This window comes from Salmo trutta, chromosome 25 (assembly GCF_901001165.1).
Source record: "Salmo trutta chromosome 25, fSalTru1.1, whole genome shotgun sequence".
NCBI lineage: Eukaryota > Metazoa > Chordata > Actinopteri > Salmoniformes > Salmonidae > Salmo > Salmo trutta.
The window spans coordinates 42,553,329-42,567,350 of record NC_042981.1 but is presented as its reverse complement, the minus strand read 5'-3'; the positions used below and the strand labels follow the sequence as shown (position 1 = coordinate 42,567,350).

The following is a 14,022-nucleotide window of genomic DNA, read 5'->3' as shown; positions in this document are numbered from 1 at the left end:
AAGTAAAAATACTTTAAAGTACTACTTAACTTAAGTCGTTTCCTGGGGTATCTGTACTTTACTATTTATATTTTTGACAACTTTTACTTTTACTTCACTACAGTCCTAATGTACTTTTTACTCCATACATTTTCCCTGACACCCTAAAATACTTTGAATGCTTAGTAGGACAGGAAAATGGTCCAATTCAGTTATCAAGAGAACATCCTCGGTAATCTCTACTGCCTCTGATCTGGCGGACTCACTAAACACAAATGCTTTGTTTGTAAATTATGTCTGAGTGTTGGAGTGTGCCCCTGGTTATCGGTAAATATAAAAAAGTAAGAAAATGATGCTGTCTGGATTGCTTAATATAAGGAATTTTAAATGATTTATGCTTTTACTTTTGATACTTAAGTATATTCTAGCAATTACATTTACTTTTAAAACTTAAGTATATTTAAAAACAAATACTTTGACTTTTTCTGAACTAGCATTTTACTGGGTGACTTTCACTTTTACTTGAAACATTTTCTTTTAAGATATCTTTACTTTTACTCAAGTATGACAATTGGGTACCTTTCCCACCACTGGTAGTATATAGTACAAGTATACTATATGTCAAATATTTGAAGATACATTTAAAGCAAAATACATCATACCGGAACTTAAAAAACACACAAACTCCAAACTTCTTTAAGAATAGTTCTTTATATATTTCTCTATGTGAAACAAATGACAATCATACTACACAAATAAGCAAGAACTGTTGTAACAGTCAGAGAAAACCACTCTGGAAATTAGTACATAACATGAAATACAGATACCAGTATATAACTGTAAATTATTGCTTGATTGCTACTTTGTTTTTTGGATAACTACAGTACAATACACAATATTCAGATTTCAACAGAACAGTATACAACAATAACGGACGGTATTGACCTTTTTGTATTGTAGACTTTCCAAAAAAAACATTCAAACAGAGTCAATTTTCAACATGATGCAATGAGAATTGATTTGATTTGATCGAGCATTTCAGGACTTAGTTTTTTAAAATCTTTACAACAACAAAAGTAGAAGCCACAATTTTTTTATGCACGCTGGAACTGGTCTCGGCAACAAAAACACTTGGCATATATACATAAATATACGTTTTCTCTTTTCAACTGTGACCAAAAATGCACTCAGTTTCAAAGACAGTAAAAAACATCAGATAAGCATCATCAACATAATCATCATCATTGTCATCAATCATCAGTATTTTCACCAGTCAGCACAACTAAAAACTGCTTATGCCATTATGCTGCGTTTCAACACTTGCTGCCGGCTTCGTTTTTAGAAGTCGCCTCTGAAAGGACAACGCTTGCACATGGAAGTATGTTCCAGAGACAAGCACTGAAACAAAAACACACATTTGTTCTGTGGTCGCAACCATCTATCCTGTCAAAAGACAAGTTTCCCTGTTCTTCCTTCCACACCTATTCAGTAGTACGCTTATATCCAAAGGACTCCGTGCCTTCAAAACCCCATTAGCGAGAGGTGGAATTCAGATCATTTGAGTGTTGGACTCACACTGCTCTGTTGGTGAGAAGGCTTCCCAGGTGTTCATCTTGAAAAACAGAAGATTAAAAAAAAGAACAGAAAAAAATGATGTCGATGAGGAGCGTTCTCTCTAGCAAGACTGCATCTTACAAGGATAAAAAGAAAACGCAGAAAAAGTGCTAGCATGCAAAGAGACCATCATTTCTTTACAAAATATGAGCAAAAAGTCATTTTTAATGCTTTCTAACACGGATAAGGTTTACGTTCACCACTGAGGCCAAATGTACTGTACTGAACACTTGAACACTCCACCTCAATGATTGGACTTTAATTTAGTAAAAAAACAACTAGATTCAAAACACCTTTTCAGGATGGGAATAAAATCAAGGACTCAACATGGAAGTCTGTATTCAACAGTCTCACTATATGGAATATGTTTCTGTGACAAAACTAAAACATAAGGACTTTTTATGGCATGAAATCATTGTAATGACAGACACTTGGCATCACATATTTTTTTATTCAAGGTGCATAGTGGGGAGAAAAATCGAACATTCTGGAAATAGTTACTCCTAAAATAATTGGCTAAATGGCTAAAAGCACACTTTATTTATTTAGGAGTTGGTAATAACTTTTTGTTGTTGAGCAAAGTAACAACTGTGAATGCAGCAGTATTCCAAATTGGAGTGATTCAAATCAATACTTTCTCTTAAGTTTCTTGAGTTTCCAACGATTTGTGTTGTGACTGCAAGGTGAGATGAAGGATTTGGTTGATATCTCCAGAGGCCAGGAGGCTAATTAACAATTTTCACTTTCTCAGCAACGCTTAATGCCAATCATTAAAACCTAATGGACTATTTCAACCTACTGACTATTCAGCTATTTACAGCAAGAACTAAGAAGCGGCCTTAAACTCTTAAGAGCTGACAGAGGAAATTCAGGACATTCCTTCAGTGTAGCTCCAGAGATCTCGAGATTTTCAGTGCAAAACAAGCAATATAGGTCTCAGAAGAAGAAAAACAGACATATATATATATATATATATATATATATATATATATATATAAACTGGGTTGATATCATAACAAGAACCAAAAACCATTACCGGAAAGATGGGAATCATAAAAATGCCCCCTGAAAAAACATCAACACTCTTGAAGATTAATGCCAGCTTTTACTCCTATCCTAAAGCCCAACTATTAGGCTTTAAGAGAGAGACCTACTCGTAGGCCTTTACTCACACTGTAAAGGTTTCTTTCACTCTCAGTCTTATATCTTGCTCAGCCAGCCTCTCCCCTCTCACTTGACACTATAAAATTATAGATATGCGTGTCGTCAAAAGCGTCATTCCGTTTCCCTGTCATCTGGACCAGTATAAAACGCCTCAGCTGCCGACTATAGTAAGTAAGCATGCAAAAAAACGATTGTTTGTGGTATCAAATACATGTTAAGAGGAAGAATACACATCTAGTTCAGCAAAAACCAACATACACATCTCTGATAAAAAAAGGACAGAAGCAGAACAAAAAAAGAAAATGCAAACACCACCACAACTTTGTTGTTACCACATGGCGACTTTTTGTTATGTAGTGTGACCTCGATAGGTTCCTTTGCTTCATACAGTAGTTTAGTATTTGAGTCTCTGTAGTAAGTATTTTTCTCATAAGAACTCATATATACATGCAGACAAGAGGAATACCAGACAATCAATTCTGATTCTGTGATAGCAGAAACAACCAATCAGCTGATATGATAAAAGAGCAGAAGAAGAACCGATGCAACAACCAAAATCTCTCTTCGGAGGTTTTGCATGTCCCCGAAGTCCATTGCACACAACTAACCAATGACGTAAGAAGGAAAGAAGAAGGAGAGGTCAGACAAGCGGAACTACTACAGTACTAGCACATATGAGAGCTGAGTGTATGATTCTATGACAGTGTGCCTGCTTTAGGGGGACAAGGTGTTAAATTACCGCCCCTGGCTGAGTAAGGGTCAAGGGTTCCATTATCCCTCCCTCCCTTTCCTTTGAGTGTGATGAGTGTGTGTGTGAATCTCATCCATCCTCCATCATCCATACAGGCCAGGCCGCCTCATTCCATCCAATAGCCACGCTCCGTCCACAAACACCACCAAATGTTTGTTGTTTGTTTGTTTTTGGTTGAATTGAAATGAGGGGCGTTGTCTCATTGTGCTCTGCGAGTGCAGAGACAGAGAAGACAGGTCTAGGTGCGTGTTTTGGGGTCGTAGGAGTGGGGTCCGAAGTGGAGGGTCCTAGTTGAGGACTTGCGGTGGTCCGTCGGGGCGCCGAGTTTGGACAATCTGCTGTTTCTGCTTGGGACGCGCTTCGGCGTTGTTGTCGTCTTCGGCGTCGCTGTCGCACACATGCACTACAACGCTGGGGGTCGACTCCGTGCCCGCGTGCAGCTCATAATTCTCCCCTAGAGAGGGAGTGGGGAGGGAAGGATGGAGGGGGGAGGAGAGAGACAGGGAGGGAGAGAAAGGGAGAGAGAGCGTGAGGGAGAGAGAAAAAAAGAGAAAGACTAATACACCAGACTATATTTGCCTTTACAGTGCTACACATGCATCAACAGGCCTACATCAGCATTCCAGTTTAAATATATTGATTAGATGAGCCCCTGAATGTCGGATCTCCCACTGAAGCAGATTGAAGCGAGTCAACCGACTCCAGGAACAGATGCAAGCCTACCATACACTCTTAGAAAAAAGGGTTCTATCTAGAATCTAAAAGGGTTCTCCAGCTGTCCCCATAAGAGAACTCTTTGAAGAACCCCTTTTGGTTCCAGGCAGAACTCGTCCATGTAGAACCCTTCCTGACAGACGGAACTCCCCTGCAATGACCGGTGGTACCCAATGGCCAATGTTATCAGCTGTTGCAACACTGGCTGGCTGCAGCCTAATGAAATGTACTGCAGGATAGGATAGGATCAAACTGCCTGTTGCTATCATGTGCCAAACAACTCGAGAATTGGCTACTAGAGAATATATAACACGTTATAAATGTTACATGGCATGGAACAAATATTACTAACGTTATATGATTCTTAAAATATACGGCCAGTATAATATATCAAATAAAAGGTGGAATAACACAGACATCAAGATTTTATATACTTCGGTATTCGTGTCATAAGAAGGAATTCTCCTCAACCACGCCCACAAATTTGGGAAAACAAACATTCTTTCCCATTGACCCCCATTGTAAAAGAGCCAACTTTGTCGTCGATCTTTTGCTATACAGAAATGACAAAACTTCCCGAAAAGCTGCTGGGTTGTTCAATGTGAATGTAAACAGGTAAAAAATCCTGACCATTGGTTCGCAATGCGTCCACGTAAGGAAATAGAGCCTGCGAGAATAGCCTTCTGGCTTCAGGCTATTCTGTGTGGAAGAGTGGGAAAATGGGGACACAGTGTCCAAGTAAGCTACACATAGCTATGTGTGTGGAAAACATTTAATCATAGCTTGTTTAGTATAGTCTGTTTGTAACTCCACTTACTACTTGTAGCTTTATAGTCTTTATGTTTGTGTTGTTGGTCTTGGCTAGATTAGAATATATTCATTTTTAGCTGAGTTTATTACTCACATGCACACATGGTTGCAGATGTAATTGTAGGGTACTTTCACACCCTGATCTGTTTCACCTGTCTTTGTGCTAGTCTCCACCCCCCTCCAGGTGTCGCCCATCTTTCTCATTATCCCCAGTGCATTTATACCTGTGCTCTCTGTTTGTCTGTTGCCAGTTTGTCGGTTCTGACCATTCTGCCTGTCCTGACCATGCCTGCTGTTCTGTACCTTATTGACTCTGACCTGGATTACGGACCTCTGCCTGCCTTTGACCTGTCTTTTGCCTGCCCCCTGTTTGGGTCAGTAAATATCTGTGACTCTAGCTGTTTGCATCTGGGTCTTATCCTCAGTTCTGATAGTACGAACTGGCCATGACTGACCCAGCAGTCTCAGACCAGCTCCACAATGCTGTCTCCCTGTAAGGAGCCACCATTGTAAGACACAAGGAGTTACTGCAATGTCTTATGTAGGGACTCCATTCCCTGGCAGAATGCCATGACCAGGGGGCGTGCCCATCCTCTTCAACAGCTTAAAGCTCTGCTTGGTAGATAGCTAGCACTCACGTGGCTTAATGTTAGCACCGTCATGAAAAGAGGCATGATGGAAGCCCTCACGTGGCTTAATGTTAGCACCGTCATGAAAAGGGGCATGAAGAAAGCCCTACAATATTACATTTTTCTAAGTAGTGAAAATGCTTGGGAGCATGCAATGTTGAAAAGTAATCTTGACATTTTGTACATTTCTTAAATGTAGTTCTGTTACTGACTAAAACAAGCATAAAACAAGAAAATTGCTTTTGAAAAAGGTTGTTTTTGCTGTGAGCCAATTGGGTAACTAAGGTTGTTGTTTTCCCCATAGGTGGGCAGGGCCTCAATGTTCAATTTAATACCGACTAGGCAACACCAATGCTCACATCACAACTGCCCACAAATACGCATGCAGATTGTATCACGGTTTCCATGAAGACCAGAGGGCAGAGGGAAACGTGATAAGACGTTTCCCACACCACTGTCTGACAGGAAAAACAAGGCCCTATTTTGTCTAGGGAAGGTCACTACCATAGGCGGCCAGCAGAGAGTGCTAGGGCGCCACACTGCAGCAAAGCACTAATCTGAATCCGAGGCAGGCTAAAGAAGCCCAAACAAGCGTTAGCTCTATTTCCTGATGCCTCCTCCTGTTACCATAGTAACAGTGAGTGCAGCGGTGGTCTGGGCTTCAACATGGTAAATCATGTAATGTAGGAATCATGATTGTTCTTGTAATGCATTAGAGAGGGTTGTGGTGGTGCATTTGAAATTAAGCCATGTCAGAGGCAAGGCTAAATGGCATAGGCTAGATCTCGTTTAACAGCCCTTAATGTTCCCTGGTAGACTATAAGAGAAGCACTCAAAATGGTACTGCATGTCCTGATGTCTGGACGAAACGACACTTCACACACAAACCTATTGACACACCCTGTAGAGTGAAGAACACACACCTATAATATAACTAGGGACCAGACCTTTTCCTGACAACTGGCCAGGATTTTTTCTTGGATCAAGTCACGTGGGCCTATTAAAAACATATTATGGTGTAACTGACTACCAACATACAGCGTCTTCCGTTAAGTTTGTATATCTTAGAAGGGTCTCCTTTTTACAGATGACAAGGGTCTTTAGCATCATAAACAATGAATCTGTCCTTCCTCCTGAAGTGTGCAATTGTTGGTTCCCTTCCCTTCATGGACTTAGAAGGAAATAACTGGTGTAAGAATAACAGTGGAAACTCCCTCTAGCCCAATGTTTTAACATTTGTGGGGAGTTGTGTATGAGCAGGAGAAAGGACATATTATTGGGACGCACACAGTGAAGAATCCTGGGAGCTTGGTGACCTAGTAAACCATGTGACCCTCCTGACCCCAGTAGAAAGAACACAGGTGTCATTACGCCAACACAGGTGTCATTACTCCCTGTTTGATATGGCTGGCATCTCTCAAAGGTCACCATCTGTCTGTAAACGCCAGTCCTTTACTCAGCCAGACAGACAGAGAAGTATGGATGCCATAAGAGAGAGGCATTAGAGAACACGATATATAGTCTGAGGATTAATCTATTTTTCTGATGGACATTCATAGTTAGACAACCATCCAGCATGCTGCACAAAGCAATTGTATGCTTGAATGCTAATTGGTGCCCTTTTTGTGACCTTACTGTTATCCTATTATTCTCACGATACCACAGCAGATAAAGCTGATGAGCTCAGTTCAGTTAACAATTTTAATACATGTTTATAAAAGGGTAGAGTGTGTGTGTGTGCTTGCAAAATGGTGTGTATTTGTGTGTACGGACGTAAGTATGTGTGTGTGCGTGCATTTGTGTGCGTGTGTGTATGTGTCTATATATGTATTTATATGTGTGTGTTCGTGTGTGTGTGTGCGCAAGAGTGTGTGTAAAGTGTGTGTGTACTGACCTGGGCCTAGCTTGGCCACAGCACACAGCAGGTCGTAGTTGATGATGGGCGTTGCGTCTTCGCTCTGGCTCCAGCCCACGGCCGGCGAGGCGGGGGGCGAGATGAGGAACTGTTTGACAGGCGCGGGAGGGGCCAGGTACGACTTGTCTATGTCCTCCCCAGAGTTCTGAACCTATAGAGGGGGAGAGAGGAGGAGAGGAGACAGGGGGGCATGTCAGAACAGATTATGTTAATTTGGACACACGATGGAAAAATGGTGAAAACATTGCAATGCTGGAAACATTAAAGTAGAAAACACTAATGCTACGTTGTGCATTAATGAATACACCCGGCTGCTGTTGTATAGGAAGCACACTGTTCTCTTCCTGTTGGAACACTATGTACTGGATCATATCTATATAATACACTCACTCAATGTAGGGATGGACATGAGTAATCGAGTACTCTAACGGACGTCAAAGCTCGATTTTTAACCAGAGATCACATTTTTTTTCATATACTGTATAATTATTTGGTGGAATGTGCTTAGTGCCTGTCTGAAAAAATGACATTTTGTTTTGAAGACGATGTTCATTTGCTTTGACTCTAGTGTTCCATTTGTACATGTGCATTTGCAGGGCACAACAAAAAAGAAACCAAGCCAAGCATCAGACAGTTCTTCTCCCTACATTTCCTGTCCCCTCCATGTCTCATTCACTCAATTGCGTTCCGACCGCTCCCTCTACACACGTGCGCTGAGTGCGCACACAAGCTCCTGTTAGGCATACAGAAATAAATGCATCTAACTGATGGGATACTTCACAAGCTACATTCCTTGCCAAATGACGACAGTTTCATCACAAATTCAAAATGGACTGGTTGATTGAAGTAGGAAAATATGTGTTCCAACAACGAGCTGCAGTTTTGGAATAATTGCTTCCCGTCTATTTTCCGCTTAGGCTACTTTGCCAATTGCTAGTGCAATTTCCAATTGGTTAGCCTAGGCTATAGCCCATAGAACAGGTTCCACACTGAAAAAAAGCAAAAACCTTAGTTTGATAAAGACAGAGTGTATTTTTATCGGAATCATTAAGCGTAGGCCTACATAGGTAATTCATCATCACGCAGTGTTCAATGTGGAATTGTTCATCCTTTTTGAAAATTCCAAAGAACAGGCAGAATAAACTAAATTGAACGTCTGTAGACACATTTTGGTTTGTAACCCTGAAAGAATTGTCTTTCAACTGAAACCCTGTTTCAAATGATCAGCCTGTGAGAATGACTGTTACAGACGTGCGAGATGCATATCACTTCGCACTGGCAACTTGGGAAAAAAAGTATGTTCTATTTTATTCTGTTATATTACATCATGTTTTTTGTTTTTTTAACTATAAAATAGCTTTGTCTTGACTGTGACGAGGCCTCGGAAAATAAGAGCTTCTTGTCTGCTCAATTAACAAAACAAGGTTATGCCATTGCACATCCATAGGCTTCTACAATCAAGCGCCACTGCTGAAGTTACTGCCTTTTTGAAGATTGTGATATACAATATAACCAGTTGATATTACGGTTTTAATAAATTCATCTTAAATGGCACTTGCTTTTTTTTTTTGGCTGAATATATATGTGGCAATTTAGCAATTAGGATTTGTTATCTGTAATGTTTATGATATGTGAGGCATTGTTGCACAAAAAAAAGTGAGTAAAAAATGTCAAATGCCCATCCCTAACACCTTGGTTAGTCCCCTTAGCGGCCCACCCACGTAGAAAACACACTCAGAACAAACACATGCTGAGCACAACCAAGGAGCATAGTCATTAGCAGAACCCACTCACTCACACACACAATACACACAAGGACGCACGCCCGACCGCACACACGCAAACACAAAAACACACACTCACGCACACATACACAATGCCTGTAGAGAGACATACAAAGACACACACACTTGCAATGACACAAAAGGGAAAAAAACATTTGAATTAATGACAACGCTTCAGATAAACCTCAGACTGAGGGACCTGGACCCATTGTGAGTGGAGGACGAGGTCCGGGTCTAGCTCAGAGGCCACCACATTCTCAATGGGGAGAGTACAGTATAGAAATAGAGAAAGAAAGGCTGCACAGAAATATGCTGCTCCCGAGTGCTTTGATTCAACCTGCACCGCAAGGCTATGTGTCATGTATCTTGCATATGAAACATCTCTCTTGTGGAATCAATTAAACTAAAGTACTTGGGAAAGTACGTAATGGGAGCAGCTGCCAATGGCATGTGCCGGCTCTATCTTCGTAGTACATTGCGCTCCACATATAGTGATCACATTTGTTCTGGACGATTTGATCACTATAAGCAGTTGATTACAACAATTACAGAAAGCGCATTCACTATAGCAGAGTGTACGGTTTTTGTTGTCGGGGGCCACGGACGGTGTGAACATTTGGGATGATGAAATCACTTCCTCACACAGCATTGGAGAGTACAGTAAAGTAAGGTATGTACCTGAGGATACAGTGTACTGACGGGTGGCAGGTAGCCTAGCGGTTAAGAGCATTGGGCCAGTAACCAAAAGGTCGCTGGTAAGAATCCCAGAGCCGACTAGGTGAAAAATCTCAACCCTAATTAGTCCTATAAGTCTTTCTGGATGAGAGAGTCTGCTTAATTACTAAAGTGTAAAATGTAAGTGCAGGCCCCCGGTGTCCGGTCTGGAGCGTGAAGTCACCAAATACTCCTCAGTTTTATCAGCTGTCCTGGTGGTTGGTCTCAGACTATCGAGCAGGCGAATAAGCCAGATGTGGAGGTCCTGGGCTGGCGTGGTTACATGTGGTCTGCGGTTGTGAGGCCGGTTGGATGTACTGCCAACTTCTCTAAAACTACATTGGAGGCGGCTTATTGTAGAGAAATTAACATTGAATTCTCTGACAACAGCTCTGGTGGACATTCTTGCAGTCAGCATGCCAATTGCATGCTCCCTCAAATCTTGAGACATCTGTGGCATAGTGTTGTGTGACAAAACTGCACATTTTAGAGTGGTCTTTTATTGTCACCAGCACAAGGTGCACCTGTGTAATGATCATGCTGTTTAATCAGCTTCTTGATATGCCACACCTGGTGGATGGATTATCTTGGCAAAGGAGAAATGCTCACTAACAGGAATGTAAACAAATTTGTCCACAAAATATGAGAGAAATAAGCTTTGTGTGCGTATGGAAACATTTCTGGGATCTTTTATTTCAGCTCATGAAACATGGGACCAACACTTTACATTTTGCGTTTATATTTTTGTTCAGTATAATTAGTATAACACAAAAATCCCCATAAAAATCTGTCAGTTTAAGCAAGAGATATCATTTTTTTGCATTGGATGAGTCACACTTCCGCATCTGCGGTGAAAGGTGACGGAGCTAGTGCGGTGCTTGACAGACCATGAGTTATCCCGAATATAGGTCTTATCACAACATCGTCTATAGCATCCGGAACTGTTTGGCCTACAAACTATTATGACTACTCTATCGAAAGGGAAGACTCTCGCGAACATGATGGTGTGCTCCGTTTTGCTCTATGACCCCTACAATCGAACAGTTTGGGCTACACACCAACATGACCCCTCTGTGGAAAGGTGAGACTCTCTCCAATACGTACCTGTCAGTTGTTTTCCTAAAAACAGTTGTCTGAAGGCCCCCCGCTACCAGTTGATTAAGATTAATGAAAGTACACTACATGACAAAAGTACATGGACACCTGCTCGTCGAACATCTTATTCCAAAATCATGGGAATTAATATGGAGTTGGTCCCACCTTTGCTGCTATAACAGCCTCCACTCATCTGGGAAGGCTTTCCACTAGATGTTGGAACATTGCTGCGGGGACTTGCTTTCATTCAGCCACAAGAGCATTAGTGAGGTCAGGCACTGATGTTGGCCGATTAGCCCTGGCTCGCAGTCGGCGTTTCAATTCATCCCAAAGGTATTTGATAGGGTTGAGGTCAGGGCTCTGTGCAGGCCAGTCAAGTTCTTCCACACCGATCTCGACAAACCATTTCTATATGGACCTTGCTTTGTGCACGGGGACATCGTCATGCTGAAACAGGAAAGTGCCTTCCCCAAACTGCTGCCACAAAGTTGAAAGCACAGAATCATCTAGAATGTCATTGTATGCTGTAGCGTCAAGATTTCCTTTCACTGAAACTAAGGGGCCTAGCCCGAACCATGAAAAACAGCCGCAGACCATTATTCCTCCTCCACCAAACTTTACAGTTGGCACTATGCATTCAGGCAGGTAGCATTTTCCTGGCATCCGCCAAACCCAGATTCGTCGGACTGTCAGATGGTGAAGCATGATTCATCACTCCAGACAACGCGTTTCCACTGCTCCAGAGTCCAATGGTGGCGAGCATTACACCACTCCAGCCGACGCTTGGCACTGCGCATGGTGATCTTAGGCTTGTGTGCGGCCGCTCGGCCATGGAAACCCATTTCATTAAGTTACCAACGAACAGTTCTTGTGCTTACGTTGCTTCCAGAGTCACTGAGCTCTTCAGTGAGGCCATTCTACTGACCACGTTTGTCTATGGAGATTGCATGGCTGTGTGCTCAATTTTATACACCTGTCAGCAACGGCTGTGGCTGAAATAGCCAAATCCACTAATTTGAAGGGGTGTCCACATACTTTTGTATATATATATATATATATATATATATATATATATATATATATATATATATATATATATATATATATATATATATATATATATATATTGTATATATGGAGACTGTTTAGTGCCAGAAATATAGGGATAAATACAGTTGAAGTCAGAAGTTTACATACAACTTAGCCAAATACATTTAAACTCAGTTTCACAATTCCTGACATTTAATCCTAGTAAAAAGTCCCTGTCTTAGGTCAGTTAGGATCACCACTTTATTTTAAGAATGTGAAATGTCAGAATAACAAGTAGAGAGAATGATTTATTTCAGCTTTTATTTCTTTCATCACATTCCCAGTGGGTCAGAAGTTTACATACACTCAATTAGTATTTCGTAGCATTGCCTTTAAATTGTTTAACTTGGGTCAAACGTTTCAGGTAGCCTTCCACAAGATTCCCACAATAAGTTGGGTGAATTTTGGCCCATTCCTCCTGACAGAGCTGGTGTAACTGAATCAGGTTTGTAGGATCCTTGCTCGCACACACTTTTTCAGTTCTGCCCACAAATTTTCTAATTGAGGTCAGGGCTTTGTGATGGCCACTCCAATACCTTGCCTTTGTTGTCCTTAAGCCAGTTTGCCACAACTTTGGAAGTATGCTTGGGGTCATTGTCCATTTGGAAGACCCATTTGTGACCAAGCTTTAACTTCCTGACTGATGTTGCTTCAATATATCCACATCATTTTCCATCCTCATGCCATCTATTTTGTGAAGTGCACCAGTCCTCCTGCAGCAAAGCACCCTCACAACATGATGCTGCCACCCCCGTGCTTCACGGTTGGGATGGTGTTCTTCAGCTTGCAAGCCTCCCCCCTTTTCCTCCAAACATAACGATGGTATTACGGCCAAACAGTTCTATTTTTGTTTCATCAGACCAGATGACATTTCTCCAAAAAGTACGATATTTGTCCACATGTGCAGTTGCAAACCGTAGTCTGGCTTTTTTATGGCGGTTTTGGAGCAGTGGCTTCTTCCTTGCTGAGCGGCCTTTCAGGTAATGTCGATATAGGACTCGTTTTACTGTGGATATAGATACTTTTGTACCGGTTTCCTCCAGCATCTTCACAAGGTCCTTTGCTGTTGTTCTCGGATTGATTTGCACTTTTCGCACAAAAGTTCGTTCATCTCTAGGAACGCATCTCCAGAACGCGTCTCCTTCCTGAGTGGTATCACGGCTGCGTGGCCCCATGGTGTTTATACTTGCGTACTATTGTTTGTACAGATAAACGTGGTACCTTCAGGCGTTTGGAAACTGCTCCCAAGGATGAACCAGTTGTGGAGGTCTACAATTTCTTTCTAAGGTCTTGGCTGATTTATTTAGATTTTCCCATAATGTCAAGCAAAGAGGCACTGAGTTTGAAGGTAGGCCTTGAAATACATCCACTAGTACACCTGCAATTGACTCAAATGATGTCAATTAGCCTATCAGAAGCTTCTTAAGTCATGAAATCATTTTCTGGAATTTTCCAAGCTTTTAAAGGCACAGTCAACTTAGTGTATGTAAATTTCTGACCAATGGAATTGGGATACAGTGAATTATAAGTGAAATAATCTGTCTGTAAACAATTGTTTGAAAAATTACTTGTGTCATGCACAAAGTAGATGTCCTAACCGACTTGCCAAAACTATAGTTTGTTAACAAGAAATTTGTGGAGTGGTTGAAAAACGAGTTTTAAATACTCCAACCTAAGTGTATGTAAACTTCCGACTTGAACCGTACATGTAAAAAACATTTTTTTCCCTGATCTTTCTTATATCTCTCAGATCGAGGACAGACA

The 14,022-nt window shown here is 41.4% G+C and overlaps 1 protein-coding gene across 1 annotated transcript in view; it reads right to left on the bottom strand.

Moving 5' to 3' along the window:
• Positions 1-671: 671 nt before the first annotated feature.
• Positions 672-14,022, bottom strand: part of rcan3 (regulator of calcineurin 3) — a 50,323-nt gene continuing 36,972 nt past the window's right edge. The window contains exons 3-4 of the mRNA XM_029714049.1: positions 7,556-7,727; positions 672-3,962 (exon numbers count right to left, since the gene is read on the bottom strand). Coding sequence (XP_029569909.1) covers positions 3,796-3,962; positions 7,556-7,727 — 339 coding nt within the window. The 3' untranslated portion in view covers positions 672-3,795. The remainder of the gene's footprint in view (positions 3,963-7,555; positions 7,728-14,022) is intronic.